The sequence below is a fragment of the Urocitellus parryii genome, chromosome 5 (assembly GCF_045843805.1).
Source record: "Urocitellus parryii isolate mUroPar1 chromosome 5, mUroPar1.hap1, whole genome shotgun sequence".
NCBI classification, from domain to species: domain Eukaryota; kingdom Metazoa; phylum Chordata; class Mammalia; order Rodentia; family Sciuridae; genus Urocitellus; species Urocitellus parryii.
The window spans coordinates 107,965,707-107,985,807 of NC_135535.1; the positions used below are offsets into that span (position 1 = coordinate 107,965,707).

At 47.6% G+C, this 20,101-nt stretch overlaps 1 protein-coding gene across 1 annotated transcript in view; it reads left to right on the top strand.

Annotated features, from left to right (window-relative positions):
• Positions 1–20,101, top strand: part of Vwf (von Willebrand factor) — a 151,052-nt gene that overhangs the window by 52,924 nt on the left and 78,027 nt on the right. The window contains exons 16-20 of the mRNA XM_026403302.2: positions 3,075–3,315; positions 7,827–7,921; positions 10,532–10,692; positions 17,807–17,910; positions 19,019–19,157. Coding sequence (XP_026259087.2) covers positions 3,075–3,315; positions 7,827–7,921; positions 10,532–10,692; positions 17,807–17,910; positions 19,019–19,157 — 740 coding nt within the window. The remainder of the gene's footprint in view (positions 1–3,074; positions 3,316–7,826; positions 7,922–10,531; positions 10,693–17,806; positions 17,911–19,018; positions 19,158–20,101) is intronic.

The window sequence follows — 20,101 nt, forward strand, 5'->3', positions numbered from 1 at the left end:
TTGTCGTTATTGCTCTGGGGACATTTGCTAAGTGCCCAGTGTGGTCAGGCCATAGCAATGATGAGGAACTTGAACCTTCTTTTTTGAGTTCTCCCTAGGAGGTGCCTATCACATTGAATAAAGGGCAGAACAGATAAAGGGTAGAGAAAACCAACGAAGGCTTTCAGGAGGAGGTGTACTTTACCATGGTTTTACAAAGGTGCTCTCTTGGAAGAGAAGATTTGGTAGAATAGTGGTACTAAGGTGTGAAAGTGAGGCAGACTTTCTATAAGCATAAGGTAGAGTGGATATTCTGATTTTTAGGGAGAAGATGTGTTTGGAGTCTAAAATGAAGGATGTCCTGACAGAAGCAAGAAAACAGGAGCTGTGAGCAGGGATAAAGGGATTAATATCATGTATTTGAATAGATGTTTAGGTGGGGGTTCTCTAGATGTGTCAATATTTGGGGTCCACCGAGCCAACTCATGTTTCAAGTATAAGGAATCTCCTAAAAAAGAGGGATGAACAACAACAACAAAATCTACAAATGCATGCAGTGGAGCCTGCCCTGTCCCTCCAACCCTGGGATGTCACAGGGAATCTTAGGTTGGCAGCGGCAAGAGTGCAGCTGAAGCCTTCCTGGCTGCTTGCCTGTGACTTACCAGCTACATGACCTTGACTCTTTGCTAGAGCCTCTGAACTCCAGTTTCCTGATTAGAAATTTAGAAACTGGGGAAAGTAATGAGCCAAGGAGTATGCCTTGGGCCCACCAATATTAGAAATTATGCACCACCAGTTAGCTGCAGCCTCCCATGGCGTTCTGTTGTAAGATATTCGCCCAGAATGCCAAGGGCCATTGGAAGCATTTTAAAAATCTCTCGCTGTTCTTCATCTCCACTGAAGAGAATAGGGGAAATGGGCTGGCACAGCCATGGCAGGGACTCAGGCTTGGGTACAGAATTTCCTGACTCTTGAGGTTTTATGATACTGGAGAAAGTGCTGGGGGGTGAGGAGGTAACTCTCTCTGGAGACATTCAAGGACTAGAGGTCTCTGTCTTGATGGGTGTATGTCACAAATGACCTTGGGTTGTTCCTCTGACCCCAAGGGTGATGGGCTCAACTCCTGGTTCTTGACTCCATCCTTTCCTGACCTAATGTCCCCTGGACCCACGTCTCATTTTCCCTTCCTGGGAAATGAACAGAGCTCCCCAAACCACTGAGTCTCTCCATAGAAAGGAAGATGTCACACCAGTTGGGTACATTTATGGAGCAGGCACTTAAACATGTAGCTACTCCATGCTGTAAAGAGATTCAGGAGCAACACAGTCTCCCCCTTGTAAAATGGTCATGTTTCCTTTGGGAAGACAGGCTCCTTGAAGGTAAGGACCAAGGCTTACCATCTTTGCATCCCTGAGCCTCCACATTGCCCCAGCATACAGTAGGTGCACAATACATGTCTTCTAAGCTGAAATATGCATTGCTTATTCTGGGGAAGAAGACTAAAGAAGAAATTAAATAAGGCTTGAAGCCAGGCTAGAGATGGTCTGTCAGAAAAGGAGAGTTCCCAGCTTCAGCTTTACTTTGATGGACGAAGAGTAGACTTACCCTTGTCACTGCAGACTCAGTGGGTTGAAAGGGATCGCTGTTCTGTCGGCCAGCACATCCCATCTTCCCCTCTCCTCCCTCTGCACATTCATCCAATGGCACAAACTCCACTCTGTCAGAGAAAAGTCAAGGTCTCAGTGATTAGAGGGCCCCCACCCTTCCCAGCTACCTTCAAACACCAAGTCAAAGGTGGTGGCAGGAGGGAGGCTGCAGGGTCTCTCCAGAGGTTTGTGGCCAGTGGTGACTTCTACAGCTTCTGCGAGATGTTCCGCTTGTGGGCTTCTGCTGAAGAAATGAGAGGCAAGGATTCTAACAGTCCTAGGAAGATTGTGTCCCCAGAATGGGGCTTTCATGGCTTGTACAGCAGCTAGTGAGCACAGGGAAGGCATTTTGGAAGGGTAAAAGGCACCCCACATCTCCCATGTCTGTCTTACCCTCCCAGCAAAGAATTGCATCCTCAGAGCATTCGTTAGACGACCAGGACACACTGACCACAATGCAGGAGTGCCCTGCCTTTGGCTTGGATCTTTCTCTGGAATATTCCTCCCATCCCAAGCCTGATGAGCGGGACCTGTGTTTCCCAAAAGCAATGTTATTAATAATAATAACACTGAACTTGCTGTATGCCAACCATGCCTCTAAAGGTGTTGGTTTATTTAACTTTCACAAAGACCCATGCAGATATTGTTATATTCCAGTGAGGATAATGCTCAAGGTCATGTAGCTAACTAGTGGTGGAACTGGGGCTTGAACATGGGTATTTGGGGGTGCAGAGCCCATGCTTCGGCTGCTTCAGCACTCTGTCCTACTTCTTCCTGGTTTTTGTCTCTTGTATCATTTCTGTATTTGGCCGAGGGGGTAGGGGGCTGTGGGAAGGTGGGGGATGCCCACTTTTCTGGAGTAGGTATAAGAGTGTCTCTGTTCTTTACGACTTACATGTTCCTCAGAGGAACTGTTTCCTTTTTAGAGTGGAGTGATTCAGAGCATGACCTTCAGGGCTGTAGAGAGCTCAAATCTTGCTTCTGCTTCTTCCTGGGAGGCATGATGTCAGCAGTCCCTTAGCTCAAATCTTAGTTTTCTCACTTCCAGAAAGGAGGTGATAAGAGCTAACTCACTGAGTTAGCTGAAACCTCTGGGAAGAGCAGGGCACACAGTAGGTGCTCAACAAATGGTCGTCATCCATGTCATCACCCTCATGGTGATGCTCATGCCTGCTACTCCCAGTTCTTTTAAATATTCAAATCCACTGGAATTTCTACCACGTCCTGGGCTTGGAGATCTCAGATGTGACTCAAACAATGCTGCCTCGGGTTAAGATGGGGAGAAACGTGTGCATTCATAACTCTAATACCCATTTGTGAGCCTGGAGGTATGCTTTGTTCATCGTGGGAAAGGAAGGTGGTGATGATGCAGTTATCATCGGGGGTCCTGGCTGCAAGGGGTGGTACCCATGTCCTGGTCATCCTTCCTTCCTCTCCCTTCCCTTCCAGCGCTGCACTGCCCCAAGGGCCAGGTGTTCCTGCAGTGTGGGACACCCTGCAACCTGACCTGCCGCTCCCTCTCTTACCCGGATGAAGAATGTGATGAGGTCTGTCTGGAGGGCTGCTTCTGCCCCCCAGGGCTCTACCAGGATGAAAGAGGGGACTGTGTGCCCAAGGCACAGTGCCCCTGTTACTATGATGGTGAGATCTTCCAGCCTGCGGACATCTTCTCAGACCACCACACCATGTGGTAAGTGCAGGCAGCTGGGCTAGGGGATGGTGCTGTGCAGCGCCAGACAGGAAAATGGACCTCCAAGTCTTGTATTTTGTGGCTGAGTAAACTGAAGCCCAGGAAGGAAGTGACTCGTCCAGACTCACACAGCAAGTCAGAGGCAGAGCTGGGATTTTACCCAGGTCTTCTGATTTTCTTATTATGCAGAAAACTAGAAACTCAGGCTACATCAGTAAGCATTTTTGAACTTTATGGCCAACTATAACATGTCCCATTTCCATGCTCTAGGCCTCTGTTTCCCTCTTCTGAAACAGGAAATGGGAGATTTCCCTTTCTCTCTCCTTTAGCCTCCTTTCAGTGTTCTCAGGCTGAATGAAGCATTTGATGCAGAAGAAAATCTGCCATAGCAATATTGCCTCATGGTGCATCACTGTCTTAATCCATTTTACGTTGCTATAACAAAATACTCAAGACTGGGTACTTTATAAGAAAAAGAGATCCAGAGTTGTGCAGCTGCCTTTGGTGAAGATCCCATACTACATTATAACATGGCAGATTTATCACGTGGCTGGAGAGTGTGTGAGTGGTGAGCAGAGGGCGCAGAAGACAGCAAACATGGAGTGGCTTAATTTTTTTTTTTTAGATGTTAATGGGCCTTTATTTTGTTCATCTATTTATATGTGGTGCCGAGAATCAAACCCAGTGCCTTACCCATGCTAGGCAAGCACTCTATCACTGAGCCACAACCCCAGTTCCCGTGTGGCTTGATTTTTAACCAGCCATTCTCTTGATAACTAATCCAGTCCCTCTTGATATAACTAACTCCTGCAAGATGGGCATTAATCCCTTTGAGAGTGGTGCCTCCATGCAGTTCTTCCCAACCTCTAGATTTTATTTCTTATTGTTCCCACCAGCCCTCAACACTGTGACGCTGGAGACAAAGCTTCCAGCATAAGCATTTTTTTTTTTTGCGGGGGGGGGGGGGGAGAGCTAGGGGGAAACTACATCCAAGCCATACCATAGCTAACCTGGTTGAAATCATGCACGTCCTCCTGAGAATAGGGGGTCATCATGCTTGCTTCTCGCAGTTCTTTGCCCAGCCTGCCCTGACAGTCAGATCTCATCAAGGCTGATGAGATCACAGAACATTTATAGGGCAAACATTTACCTGTTACCTGCTTTGTCCCAGGTTCTGGCTAAGAATTGGTGATCTAAACATGAGCCAGACTCAGTGTGGTCTCCAAAGAAGCTGACCATCTACTAGGGAAGACCAGTTAAAGTGCCCCGATTATGGAAAATTTCAGAAAGACACAAAAGCAGAAGCTTTTATAAGAAGCTTTAACATATGCATCCTTAGTTTCAATGATTATCTTATTTATTGCCTCCTCTCCCTTACGGCTGGAATAGTTTAAATAAAACCTCAGATATCATATCATTTTATTTGTAAGTAATTTAATATGTATTTCTAACAGAAAAACACTTATTATAAAGATAACCATAGTACTATTACTAATCCAAACATTAACAATAGTTTCTTAACAACATCTAATAATCAGTCCATATTCACTTTCTCCTAATTATCTCAAACTTTGTATAACTGGTTCTTTCAAATCTAGATTCAAAGCCTGCACATTGCATTGCATATGAATCTTTTTCTCATCACTTCAGTGATATTAATTTGCAGACCTTGCCAGCTTCATGTACCCAAAGCATATTATTTATATTTCAATTGAAACAGTGATTAGTATTGAACTAATTTCCTGTATTTCAGGAAAATGTATTGGGCCTCACCCCTGGACCATGACTGCGCTAAGAGTAGAGGCCATACCTTCAGCTCTAACCTCCCAGTACCTAACACAATTCTGTTTTCCTCCAGGAACTTAAAAAATGCCCCACTGGGCGGCAGAGCTTGCTTTTTTTTTTTTTTTTTTTTTTAGAGAGAGAGAGAGAATTTTTTAATATTTTTAATATTTATTTTTTAGTTCTCGGCAGACACAACATCTTCTGTTGGTATATGGTGCTGAGGATCGAACCCAGGTTGCACGCATGCCAGGCGAGTGCGCTACCGCTTGAGCCACATCCCCAGCCCCAGAGCTTGCTTTTTTAGTAAAGAATTTGAGGCTTAGAGAGCATATCACTTTCCCAAATCATCCAGCAAGTGATTAGAACCCAAGGACTCTTGAATTCTTCATATTACACTGAGAACAGACTGTTGAATTTTGGTGACCAGCAGGTCAGGGTGGCCCCCTGCTACAGTACCGTGGTGAGGAAAGAAGTCAATCTACAGAAACTGGGGTGACTTGGAGGCAGCCGCCGTCATCAGTTATTTTCCCATAGCAGGGAAGGTGGGAGGTGGCATGCAGCGGCCCCCGGTGAACATGGCTGGGAAATAGCCCTGGCTTCGGTCTCTCTTCAGGGTTTGACATCAGTGACATCCCATGACTGTGTCCTCTTCCTGTTCCAGAGCTCAATGCTATTGATGGTTCTCTTTCTCCACTTCATGTAGAAAATTGGGTTTCATGGAGAATGTGTGCCCAAAGGAACTCAGGGCTTGTGATTTTTATTGCCTATTTATTTTTATTCATTAAGCATCAAACTAGAGGGTGACAGCAGGAGGAAATGCAGGCGATGCCCGTGGACAGGTGGAAGGAAGGTGCACACCCATTTGCCCGGGGCTTCTTCACATCCTTCCATTGGTCACTCTGACGGGCAGCCCAGCAGGGCTTCCTCTGCTGCAGGCCAGGCTCCCGCCAGGAGTGGACGGAAATTCTAGTGTTTTATAGCCCAGTGGAGCAGCGACAGTTAACAATGATTTATTGTTTTTTTTTCAAAATAGTTGGTAGAAAGAAGTTTGCCTCAACACCAAGCACTGAACTTTAAGGTGGTGGGTCCGTCAATTATCCTGATTGCATATTGTGTATGTGTGAAAAAATATCACATCATACCCCATGAATGTACAATCACCTGTTAATTAAAAATAAAAACACCCAGGCATGGTGGTGCACACCTATAATCTCAGAGGCTCAGGAGGCTGAGGCAGGAGGATTGTTAAGTTCAAAGCCAACCTCAGCAACTTAGAGAGGCCCTAAGGACTTAGTGAGACCCTGTCTCAAAAAAAAAAGGGCTCGGGATGTAGCTCAGTGGCGAAGTGCCCTTGGGTTCAATCCCTGGTCCCAAAAAACAAACAAATAAAAAACTCCCCCAAATGAAACAAAACAAAACCACAAAAACACATTGGGTACTTTATGTAAAGCCTTGTGCTGGATTCTAGTGATATAATGGTGAGAAGACCAGTTATAGCTTTGACCCTCATGGATTTTATAGTCTAGTGGGAGACAGATGTTAACCAGATTTAAAAAAAAAAAAGCCCAGATACTTATAAAGTTACCAGTGTGGTGTTCTGGGAAGAGAAATACCTGATCTATGAGAATGGGAGATGAGTTTGGGGCAAAGAAGGTGGTACGTGAGTGTGAGTGTTGGGCAGAAGTGACATCAGCTCAGAGGAAACTGTGCAAAAACCCTGTGCGTAAAGGGTTCGAGCTTCACAGAAGGCCAGCCGGCCCGAGCGGGAGAGGAAGGCAGGGGTCACATCACACAGGGATTTGGTCTTTATCCAAAGGCCTGTGAAGGGGAAGCTGTGGATGGAGTCAAGCAGTGATGTGACATGATCAGATTAAGGTTTTGAAAGGATTCTTGGCTGTGAAGAGGGGTGTTTTGGAGAGGCAAGAACAGGCACAGGGATGTTGGCTAGGAGACCTCTGTGTCGTGCAGGCAGGAGGCGATGGCACCTGGTCTCGTGGTAGTGGGGATAAGAGAAGTGGCTACGAATCTCAGCCACTCTCGTGTTTTATAGCCCAGTGGAGTGGCTACAGTTAAGAATGTGAGGGCTTGGTGATGGGAGAGGGAGAGGGCAGTGTCAGGATGGGCCTGGGCTTTCTGGCTGTGAGATGGGATCGGATGGCTAGTGGCAATGGTCAACGGATCAGGCTGGCCTTGAGACACCAGAGAAAGCCATCCTGCAGGCATGTGCAGATATGGGTCCAGGTTTCAAAGGAGAGGTTCAAGAGGCTGCTGGAAAGTTGCGAGTCATCTCTGGAATTGGGGCTGGGGCAGGGATGGCACTACAGGGTGGGAAGCAGAGAGGGTGCAGGATGGAGCCTGGGGAATGCTGACATTCAAAGACCAGGCCAAGGCACAGGTGAGCCACAGTCCAGGTTAAGAAGGAGCAACTGGGGACATAGGAGGAACTAGGGGAGATTTTAAAAAAAATTCTCTAAAACCACAGTGTCAGTTGTTTTACTTACTTATTTAACAATAAATAAAGTTGAAGGGGATCAGAAAAAGAACTGAAAATCATTCCATGGGATATGATGATGTGGAAGTCATGGGTGACCTTAGTCAGGCAGGCTTTACAGAGTGATGGGGCTGGGAGACCAGCTGTAAGGGGCAGAGAGCGAGGGACAGATAGAAAATGGGACAGCAAGTGCTGAGGACTCTTGCAAAGTCGGGTTGTGTCTTCCCCTCTGCAGCTACTGTGAGGACGGCTTCATGCACTGCACCACCAGTGGAGCCCCGGGAAGCCTGTGGCCAGACACTGTCCTCAGCAATCCCCTGTCCCATCGCAGTGAGTACTGTACCCCCACAACGCTATTAGCTTCTCCTCTGCCCTGACTCTTGAAGCATGGAGTCTGGAGAGAGCTGGGTGCACTGTCTGATTTGTGTGTGTGTGTGTGTGTGTGTGTATTCAGGCGCACGTCTGGCTTTGTTCAGCTTTGCTACAATTTCTGGGTTTGTGTGAGTGACTTTCAGGCCTACGCCTGTCTTTCTGCATGTGTAAATCCAAATTACCAAGTCAAGAACTATTTTATTCTGTGGAAGGGAAAGGCCAAATATCTGCAAGATGGATTTGTGTGACCTCCGTTTTTGCCTGCGTTGACCTTAGCCCCAGGGAACAGTGGGGTGGGTCCGTTGCTTTGATTGTGATGGCAGTCACCCTTCTTTGATGGCCTCTTGCTTCCTATGGACATGCTGAGCAGGTCCCCTCTTTGAAAACTTCTCAAATGGATTTGAAAGAGTGGGGTTTGTCTGGCACACCTCCAGGGTGGACGAGGGAAAGGGTTCCCCTCCAGAGGGATGGGCTGGCTGAGAAATAAAAGCAAATAGTACTATAAAATAACCATAGGACACAGAAATATAGTTTCAGAGCTTGGGCAGTGACAGGCCAAGCTGGCCAGAAGGGTGCAGCTTCTAATAAAGATGGAACCCCGGGCATGCTTTATTTATAGCGTTACAGATCAAAGGGGATTGGTAGGTAGAAGGTTTCAGGGTACTTGCTTCTTCACGGAAAAACAGGATATAGTGGGGGTGGGCAGGCTGTTTGGCCTTTCGTGGGTCAGGCCCATCTCTGATTTGTGTGTGTGTGTGTGTGTGTGTGTGTGTGTGTATTCACATCTCTGGTGTTATGTGGGACCTTTTGGCAGAGCTGGGTGGGAGTTCACATGTATTGGGCCATCTCACCAGCCGGAGTGCTGCTGTGAGTTCCCAGATCCCTGATCTTCCCACTCAGTGGCTTCAATGCCAATCTGGTCCACACACATTTCATGGGTGGCTTCCCATAGGTTTGGGACAGTGCTCTCAGCTTGAAGGTCCTGATGGTTGCTGTCCTGTTAAGGACAAGACACAGAGTGGGCTGACCGTGTGCTGGTGGGACCATTCACGTTTCTGGATCACAGGAACTCTCCTTGCTTCCAGAAGGCTCATTCTTTCTTAGAAAGGAGTCTCCCAGTGCAAGGGACGTAAATGGGCCATTTCAACCCCTAGCTTGACCACTTCTGTCTCTGCCTCTCCCTTTCCATGAGACTCTTTCCCCCCAGGTAACTACGGTATCTGTGCCACATCCTTGGCTGTCCAGCTTTCCCTTGGTGAGGCATCTGGCTCCCTGTGTGATTGACTGTGGGAGCCTCTCTCTCAGCCCAGATTTGGTGCAAGATAACAAATATGGGGATGGCTCACAGGTTGAAATCAGAATGTGTGATGAGTCCTTCTGCCTATCTCTTCCCCTCCCTCTGGCAGCGCTCCCCAGGCTCCCAACCTTCCCTGCATCTTGCCTCTTAGACCTGCCCTTAAGGTTCCTCTTGCTCAGAGTCTTCTGGTCTAGACCCTGGAAGGCATTGCATCTTTTTCAGTCAGAAAACTCCAAGAATTTTGTGCAAAGTGGCACTTAACTGTTCAGAGTTTCAGCTTATTTTCATGTAAAAATAAGGCCGGGAATTCTGCCTTTCTTGCATACAGGAGAGCTCTAAGTGCTATTAAGTACCCCAAGGTTTTTTTTTTTTTTTTTAAGAAAGGCATTGTATCATACAGCTACTCTTATTATTATCCAATCAGCCATGGATATCTATGATTTGCCAGGAAATGATCTTTCAATGAACAAAGTAGATAAAAGATTTCTGCCTTCAGGAAGCACTCTTCTTATGGGGCTGAGTGGAGTGGAGTAGTGTGGACAATCAACAAATAAGAGAGATATGTAGTTGATCAGATGGTGAGAAAAACATGATCAGATGGAGGAAAACAAAGCAGGGTGGGAGATTGGAGTGCCCGGGGCTAGAGTGCTGCAAAGGACAATGAGGTGGCCCAGCAAATGTATGAAATATGAGATGTCAAGAGCTTTGTAATGTTTTGAACAACTAATAATAATAAAAATAATAAATAAAATTAAAAAAAGAGGATGGCATTTGAGCAATCAGCTTTTGGAAGTCTTTGTGGTTGAATGGCCTCTTCCTTCACAAGTTGTGACCATCTTAGGAATAGTTTTGTGGGTCCCACTAAGGCTCCAATTTAACTTCTAAACCCAAGTCTTTGAAAGCCTGGGTCTGGAAACTGCTGCAATACGTGCTGATTCAATGCAACCTGCTACAGTGGGATCGGCGGGGTGAGGGGGGGTGGGGGGGTGGATAAGAAGTGGGGGCCAGGCCATCGGATAAATGCTGGGGTCATAAGAGTTGTCACCAGTATAGGCCAAAGCTCTAAAGCTCTAATGAGTAGGTGAGGTGTCACTTTGGTCCCATGTGGGGACCTGGCTCAGGGTTCAGCCCCACTGAGCAGCATCTTATCCCAGGGACTAGGCAGCTTTGAATCTCTCAAATGAGTGACAACACCTAGGGCATCAAAGGACAGTGCTGAAGGTGGATCTGTTCACTCCTTCACTAATACCTCTGATTTCTCTACCTTTAAGGCAAAAGGAGCCTATCCTGTCGGCCACCCATGGTCAAGTTGGTGTGTCCCGCTGACAATCCGCGAGCTGAGGGGCTGGAGTGTGCTAAGACGTGCCAGAACTATGACCTGGAGTGCATGAGCATGGGCTGCGTCTCTGGCTGCCTCTGCCCCCCTGGCATGGTGAGCTTCCCCATGGGTGGACGCTTTCCCTTCCGTTTTCCTGCAGGTGGGAATGAGTGATGGGGCTGTGGAGTCAGAGAGAGGAAGAACAACAGCCAGACAAGGATGGCCATGGGAGTAGTGGTGATGGGTGGGGGTGGTAGGCAGAGTCCTTGGTGGCCCATTCAGCTGCCAAATCAGGGAGGGAGTTGGGAGGAAAATGTCTGGGTTGATCCTGATGGGATCTGACAAAAATATAAGATCTTGGCTCACGGGGGCACCCTAGGAAGCAAAGAAAGCATTTCCAGAAAATACAAGTAAAAACAGGCATTTCTACTAGAATTCTTCCAAGGGCTGCATTCCATGGTATGAAGATGGAAGGACACACATATTTGCATGTGATTAGCATATATGCGTACGACTTTCTATTTTAAAAGAAGACATTGAGGTCCCTGCTATGCCACTAGCAAATTATGGGTCTTCCCCACATTGAGGCTTGTTTTCCTCGTCTGTCAAGTGAGTTGTGATGTCTTGGCCAGCTCTGTACGTTCATGATTCTGGGGCTGTGGCTGCAAATGTGTCTGGAGGCCGTGCATGATCCAAGCCCATGCTGGTCTGCAGTACCTGGCTCCTGTGTGCATCTGTGGGAACTGGTGCTGCTGGCAATGGTGATAGCATGTCTAAGCCTACTCATCTGCTTTCCAAATCTGATCTTAGGTCAGTTCTGTATTAAATATATGATACATATATTATTTTTGTTACCCTAAAGAATGCTACTTCAGGATCTTTTTCAAATGCATTCCATCTTCTTTCCTTCCCCTGAATCCAATCTCCCACACCCAGAGTGGTGAGGAGTTGGGATGGGGAATCTAGAATCCAGAATGCAGGAGGAGGGGATGACTGTAATGGGGCGTTGGGGGTGAAAGAATCAATGATGCCCACGACTCAGCTTAAGGGGCAGTGTCCTGCACCATGAAGATGGCCAGTGTTCTCTAGAGGGAACTTGGACTTGTGGCCAGTGGCCCTCAGGAGGGTTGGTGTCTGAAGCATGTGCAGGGCAGATGCTCTTTTCTACTTCTTCAACCATTTCTTCTTCCAGAGAGGCCAGCTCCTATTTCTTCTTTCCTGGGTGTTCTTCTGTCTTAGCCTTAGAAGGTTCTGGAATGTTTTTTTTTTTTCTGATAGAGGAGCTAGAGGTTGGCTAGTGAAAAGTGTAGTTCAGTACCTTAGGAAAAGATGGATATCCATGAATGGTCTGTAAGGAGAAGGGCACTCAGACGCAGGCAGGGGTGAGAAATAGGAGTGGGCAGAGGCAGCTTCCATGTTGCCCTTTATCCTTGGGTTCTTATTTTGAGTCTCAGAATTTTGAGGGGACAGAGATCATTGTTCTGCTGACATTGAAAAAGGCTCTGGCAAGAAAAAAGGGGCTTCTCCACAGGTGTGTGTGTGTGTGTGTGTGTGTGTGTGGTGTGTGTGGTGTGTGTGTGTGGTGTGTGTGTGGTGTGTGTGTGGTGTGTGTGTGTGTGTGTGTGTGTGTGTGGTGTGTGTGTGGTGTGTGTGTGTGTGTGTGTGTGTGTGTGTGTGTTTGAGACAGGTTCTCACTCTGTTGCCCAGGCTGGTCTCCAATCTCTGGACTCAAGCGATCCTCTGGTCTCAGCCTCCTGAGTAGCAGGGGCTACTGCCCTGTGCCACTGTATCAGTCTGGTTCAGGGATTCTTTTAAATGAAAATTTTCTTGTTCATGGAGGAAACAATCCAAAGAGTCTTGAATATTAATAAACACAATCATTGCATGAGGCCCCAAATTCCCACATGGAGAGTGAGACCTCGGCTATAGCATGTCAGGTGCCCCTTTGGCATCCAGAAGCCTCTGGCATCCGTTCTGAGGACAGATCTGTCACCTAACAAGGGGGCTCTCTCACCTCCACCACAGGGGATTACAAACTTGAAGGCTTGTATCACAAGGATTGGGTCATTTTTACAACTTACTCATTACCTAGCAGAGCAGAAAAGTCTGTGTAATTTATGAAGTGAGCACAGCGTGCTGGCTGCAGCACAGGACATGTGTTCCTGGCCACAACACAAAGAAAGTGGAGCTGGAAACATGGTGTTTGGGCTCATTTGATGGTGCAGACCTTATACCTGGGGGACCTTCTCTGTCCCTTGTGAGAGGTGGTAGGGTTGTGGTGTGTTCCCAACGGTTTGGTAACAAGCCACATTCTGCATTCTGAAGACTTGGAAGGAGGAGGGCAGTTGCTTTTTCTTGGGGGCAGATCTACTGAGAGCTAGAGGAGCGCTGAGCAGCAGTAGGCTGAGCTCTCCTGGGCATCCCTCCCGTCTGGCTTGGTGTTTCTTAATTTTTCTACCTGAGGCTCACTTACCTCCTCTGTAACACAGGCACAGAATTCCTGTTTTGAATTCATCATGCCTTAGCTCTGGGCCCAAAGGGGCTATATGTGAAAGCACATTTAAGCCCCAAATTACTATAGAATCATAGGAATAGCTTTATGTTTGTTTTCATAAATAACCAAGGTTCCCTCTCAGAGGCTGTCTGGATCAACTTCTCCTGTCCACAGGAAGGATCCACGTCTGTTTTCTTCAGTTTCTCGTCTGTCGTGGACCAGTGCTTTTGTACATGCAACAGAAACGAATAATTGGAAAAGTGAAACCAAAAGCAATGACAGACAAGATATGAGCCCCTTCCAATGTTTATCAGATACAGAAGACACGATATTCCTCTGTCAAATGGCCACAAGAGTTTCCAAATAGCATTTTCTGTACTTGCCTCAGCATAGGTTGGCCTGGCCCAGGGACTGCTCTTGGAGTAGCTCTGCCCTTGGCTGAAGACTGCCTTTCCTCCTCCCAGGCATGTCTGAGTGTGCCTGCTTGGAGAAGAGGTTTTTCTGGCCCGCTTCTCCAGCTGCAGTTCTCTCTGCTCCTGCCACTGCTGAAAAGGTCTCCTTGCATGGGGAAAAGGAGGCAGGATACTTTTGATAGGGGCCAGCGCCATGAGAAAGGCTTGGTGGAGAAGCCTCGTGGAAAGGGCATTGTGTTGGAATCCCATACATCCATCTTCAAATTTCTGACATTTACCTGAGTGGCATGTCATTGAAAATCTTTGTGTATTAATTTTCTCATCAGTAAACCTGGATTAGGAGAGCTTTTGGGAAGACTGAGGCTGGCAGTGGCAGGCACACGGGAGGTGTTTTGGCAGTGGTGGCTGAATTGCCACTATCTATAAATTTATGGAGGAAAACCAGGAACTTAGTCATTATAAATTGGGAGAAACTTTTCAGACATCTGGGTTCACATGATGAGACTCACTGGGTTGATAAAATGAGGAGGTTGCCCTTGAAGATGTCCCAAATTGTCATGTATTTAGTTGCAAAATTTTTGCCTGAATCCTTCACTCCTTTAAGTTAGGATATTACCTATCTCCACCACTAGGTGGCAGAAAAGCACAACTCATCTCCCGGTTCCTTCCTTCATCTGGGCTGTAGCTCTTACTGGGACCAGTGCAGGGTGGCAGAGGTAGGAGGAACCCTGAAGACCTGTCACCTCCATCCTTTCTACCACACAGGGGTGGGGGACTGGGAAAGAAAGGAAACAGAAGCAGTTCAAGGCTGTATAATTATATAGTGGAAATTTTGAACTCCTGGCAACCAGACCAACCTTCAGCCTTATTGGTCACCCTTTGGGAGGCTAGGCATCTGGGTGCTCAAAGAGTTAGGTCTCTGGGGAAAATGTAGGACTGCTGTCTGGGAGATGCTAACTTACTTTTGAAATCTAATGGTTACATTTTCCAAACTGGCACCCAGTTCTGCTGGTATTTAGGGAAATTCCTGGCAGATGTGAAATATGTTCTTGTCCATAGTCCCTGAATACTCAGTATGAAGTCTGAAAAGATTTTAAAAAAGCTTGGGCTCAGGGCTCATCCAGAGTGGACCTCACATGTGGACATTGTGAATCCTAGGAGACCCAAGAAAGTTTTCCTATCTACAAATATTTTCTCTATTTAAACCACAGTTTGCCACCAAATCAGGCTTCCAAAACATAACGGGCATGCATGCATTTTGGTTAACAAGCATCTGCTTTTTTATAAAAAGCTTACAACTTTGTAAATCCTTATAGGAAGAGTCATTCACACTTTAGTGTGAGTTACTTAATTATATTGCTTTCCTTCTAGCAAAAATATAGTAAAAAGCTAGTAGAAAACAGCTGCATTGATCTGGAAGTATCAGTAGGGTAGGAGAATCGCCAGAGATCGTTGGAAGGCAAAAACTGTTTTTGAAGAATGAGTTTGTATGATGTTCCTGTTTGGTGGGAAATACTGGGGATTTTTCCAGAGAAGGGTAATAAAATCATCTTTTGTTTTACTTTGGAATTCCCCTTGGAACTGACCAAGACCAAGTACTGTGTTCTTAGCTTGAGCCACTCTTGCCCTAGATGTCATGAATTGGTGGACAATGGAATGAGTATTTCTGCCACGTTTCTCTTTAATTCTTCCAAGGATATCTACAAATATTATCTTAATATCCTTCTGGTATCCCAAAGGAACAAACCCTAGCCAGAGATGCTTGTCTTTATTGTACACCTGAGGTTTTAGTGACTTGCTACAGAAGTCACTGAATTCTGGCAGGAATCTGCCATCTTCTCTACTGGGCTCCTGAGCTCACTCACATCATAGGGACTGCTCTGCTGGCCTGCCTGCTTACCTGGCCAGTCCTCACCTGACCCTGAACACCCCTGCAGTTTGCCTTCATCCCTGCGACTTTGAATCTCCATGAATTTCTTTAGCACTTTGGAGTTCTTGGGGTGTTTCTAGCTGGGTTGTGTTATTTGATTATCTCCCCAAAGTCAGGAAGTCTGTCCTCTCCACCTCTGCTCTAACTTATGGATCTAACCCCACAGCACCATGGCCTTGATGACATTCCTCACTTAATACTGAGGTCTTGTCTTAGCATTGTAATCTATCAGCTAATAATCTCCTTTTCCCATCATAAATTAGGGCAGAGAGGAGCTATGCGGTTTGCCAGGGAGGACTGAGAAGGAAGAGGAAGCATCAGTGCAGTGGAGGCAGCATTAGCTCATGGCCAGGCTGGGATTTTTAGTTTTATATCTGTTGAAGCTACACCTGGGTGAAGGGAGGGATTCCCTAGCTAGGCCTTGGATACATGGAACGTTGTGACAGGGAGTTGAATATCCTGGAGCGAGACCAAGGGATCCAGCATGAACACCAAGACGCCTAGGAGCCCTCACCCCAGCCTGCTTGCAGGGGACCCAGTAGCACATGTCTTGCTGAGGTGAGGCAGGTCAGCAGGGCTCTGCCTCCTGGACTCCATCCTGCATCACTTTTGTCTCAGGTGATGTTTCCGATCGTGAGGCTTATTTTCTGCTTCTGTTCACTAGGAGCCTTAGAATGCATTAGTCATTCTTATGGTGGCCACTAGGTGGCAGGCCTCGGACTTATGTTCAAGCTGACAAACCGTGGGGGCATTTGGGAATAAACCCTGAGTGTGACAGAGTCTTTGAAAGTTCAGGAAAAGAGAGATTTTTCAGGCTCTCCATGTTTCTGCCAAGCTGCCATCTTCCCTATGGGGCTCCTGAGCTCACTCACATCACCAAGGATGTGGCTGACTTACATCTTCCTCTCTCTCTCCACTTGTCCTGCCCCATTGCTTATCCTTTGAGGGACTCAGAAACACCTCCTGTGGTGGATAAGTGGAGGTGGTGTTAAGTGGAGGCTATTAGTCTTTCCATTCAACTCCGCCCTCATACAATTTTGAGCTGTGGTCCTTCACATGAAAGCCCTTTGTTCAGCCCACGACCACCCTGCTCCCAGGGCTTTGTCCAGTTCCAAGCCCTGGGAACTCTGATTTTGCCAGGGAGTGATGGATTTGCACCAAGCCTGAACCATCTTGTAAGGGAGCTTCTCACCCCCTCAGGTAGCTCTGGAACCAGGGTGCAGGGTCCCTTCACCTCAGGGTGACCTAAGCATTGAAGGTCAGGCCATGCCAGAGCAGATGTCCAGAGCTGTTCCTGGAGTTGAGATTGAAGCAGATCTTCACACTGGGGTCCGGTGGTTTGGCTAGCAATCCTGAGCTCCCTGGGGCCAGGGGCCAGGTGAACAGCTAAGAACCCCAGGTCTGCTGGGGTTGGGGGTTCTCAGTTCTTCCCTAGTTCTGGTCCCAGTGGACCTGAGGAATATAACATAGTTACATGAGTAACTTGTCCAGGGTGGAGGGCAGGGAGGCAGAGCACACGGCTGTGGAGAATGTGTCAGAGTGTCAGGGGCCTGGAGATGAAGGGCATGGGTGGCTTGGGCAGGCCCCAGAGACTGGTTTTGGTAAATCTCTGCTTATGTGAAGTAATCAGCTCTCACTTCCAAGGTGCCGAATGCAGATTAATTTTATTAAATGTAGTATCCATTTTCTTTAATTATAATACACATTCACTGAAGAACATTTGGGGAAAAAAATAAAGAAACAAAACAGAAAAGAAAACCTCTGTACTTCCCAGCCCACCACTGGAGGCAACGTCTCTATTTTCTGCTAGTTCTTTTTGGAAATATGTATATATAAATATATAATATTAGGACCATATGTGTGTACAGTTCTCTTCTCTGTTTTAAAAACTAACAGCATAGCTATTTCCCGCATCATTGAAGATTCTTCCAAGGGGGCATTCTAACTGTGCAACAGGACACCAGCACCTGGGATTCCTTAATGGATGTAATCATTTTCCTACTGTTGAACACATGATGGTTTCCATTTTTTTTCCAGTGATAAATAATTCTCCATTAATCTTTGCCCATAACTCTATTTCCTTTGGAGACTCCTTTTGTGTGGAATGACTGGATCTCTGGGCTTCTGCTGTGGGTGTCCCAGGTTACATTTCCCCAGGAGGACACCACAGGGTAGAAAGTGCTCAGTATCCTCAGTTGGTAGGAGTGACAGTGACAGTGCCCACACTTGCCAAGCCCCAGCTGGGTGTGGGCTTCCCGTCATGGCCTGTAGCTGAGGCTGTCCATGGCTCAGTCCCTGTCCCGATGCTGGACTCCTGGCAGGTTCAAGCTCCTGGTGACATGTCCCATCTGTCCCTGTGGCCTTTAAGACTTTTGGATTCTTTTTCTTTAGGTCCGGCATGAAAACAAATGTGTGGCCCTGGAAAGGTGTCCCTGCTTCCACCAGGGCAAAGAGTATGCCCCGGGAGAAACCGTGAAGATTGACTGCAACACTTGGTGAGGCTGGGGAGGTGGGGGAGTTGTTCCCTGGGGACCCAGCTACTTTGGCACCCGATGGTGACCTGCGTGCATTGTTCCTTTTCTCTGTGCCTGTTTTTCCGTCTGTGAAAGGGAAGAATATTCACCATCACTTGTGCTCATCTCAGATCGGCCCTGTGTTGCTGATTAGCTTTTCAGTTCAGGGAGATGGGCCCTGTGAGAAGATAAGCACCTTGCCCTACAAACCTTGGGGGCATGTGGGAATAAAGTTGCCAAGTTGCCAACGAGTGTGGGGTTAGGGGGTTGCTTTTCTTACGGGTCTTAAACGGCTCACAAGGGTACCATGAGTGTGCCTGTAATGGTGCAGTTTGAGGAGGGTCTTGGCGAGGGTGGCTGGTTTCCTTCTGCTCCTTGGCCATCCTTCACATAACCCCTCGCCCTTCTCACTCACCCTGCCTTTGCACCGCCTTAGAGAGGGGCCCTGTGGACAGACGGGCAGGGCTGTCTGAGGTCTGAGCTTACCACCTCTGACGCACGAGTGGGCTTCCCAAGGTCAGCTCTGGTTACGGATGGCAGGGGGATGGGCCATGTGGCCATTGGCAGATCACTATAGATTTAAACATATAGCTACATGCACACAAAACCTCTCCTGGCAGGAGTTCATGGTTCATTACAACTTTCCAGACTCAGAACTTTCCTGCTGTTTTGTCTTATTCTTCCCATTAGCCTCAGAGGGATTTCAACCTCAGTGTGTCTGCAGAGACCCTGAGGCCAATATTAGGCCGACTTGTGGCTTCTAGGATAAAGCTGAGCAAATCCATTCGGGTGGCCTAGAGAGGATCCGGGCCTCCTCCCCAGCTGCCTGGACCACTGTGGACAACCCCTGTCCTTCTTGGCCTCAGTTTCTCCCTTGTAACCAGAAAGCAGCATCTTTTCCCTTTGTCCTTCTGGGCCCTGTGCTGGGCCTGTGAATTTCATGTTCCTCTAGCTGCAAACCCTTAACTTCTTGAGGCTTCCTGGGGGGTTGGGTGGCACTTGGAGTATTGTACCTCCAGTGCCTCCTGGTTCCCTAAGACCCAGATGCATTCAAAGTGCCCACCCAGTCATGTTACATTACTGTTCCTAGTGTCTGTCGGGACCGGAAGTGGAATTGCACAGACCACGTGTGTGATGCTACTTGCTCCGCGATTGGCATGGCTCACTACCTCACCTTTGATGGGCTCAAATATATGTTCCCTGGGGAATGCCAGTACGTTCTGGCACAGGTAAGAATGAGAGTGAGGAGGGGAGGTGCTGTCTCTGGGTGGGAGGTGCAAGTAGGGCTTTTCCAGGTCAGATTTTGCCCTCCTGTCTGTAGAGAAAACTCTGGGGTCTGGTTTTACTGGAGTAATTTTCCAGTCCTTGAAAGAGGTGCCTGAAGAGGTAGGCGGTTTAAAACTCAAAGTGGTGTTTGTTTTCCTTCTGTTCATCTGGAGGTATCTCAGAACAGCCTAGAAAGCTCACTTGTTGAGTAGGACTGGTGTGGGCATAAGGTCACACTCAGTCCAAATCAGCATTAATGTGAGTTAGAAAAAGCTGTCAGTCTCCACCAAGATGCACAGTTTGGGAAGTGAAGCCTAACTGGACCTCAGAACCCCTCCACCTCGGCCTTGCTAGCCCCCTTGCGTGGTGAGCAGCAGCCTTGGACAGGGGGATGGTTGACATGACACGCCTGTCCTCTGATGCTATTGCATTCTCTACTGTTGTCATTTCTGACCATGTACAATTTCAAATTGGGAGGGGAAAGAGGAGGAAGAGGGGGAGGGGGAGGGGTACAGGTTCACAAAAAAGTCATTCTGCAAGGCAGAAGGAGAAAGAAGTCAGGAAACCTTAGCTACTGAGGGCACTAACCCCTTTACCTCCCCTTCCCCACGTCATAGATTCCTGTAAATTTCTCTTGCTGGTTGACACCAAACGAGTAAGCAAGGGGGCTCAGTGCTTTTCTCCAGAGGGAGGAGACACTGTGCCCTGTGATGCTTTCAACAAATGTGGTCTCTCTGTCTCCATTCTCTAGGGGAGGAGGGTTGGGGGGCTTGGTGTGGTCTGAAGGGAGGACCACAAACCTGGAGGAGCCTCAGCCCCAGAGATGGAGCTGCAGGTCCCTCAGAGTCAGGGAGCATCAGGACAAAGACCACATGTGCAGAGCATGCTGGGAGGGGACGGAGCTAAC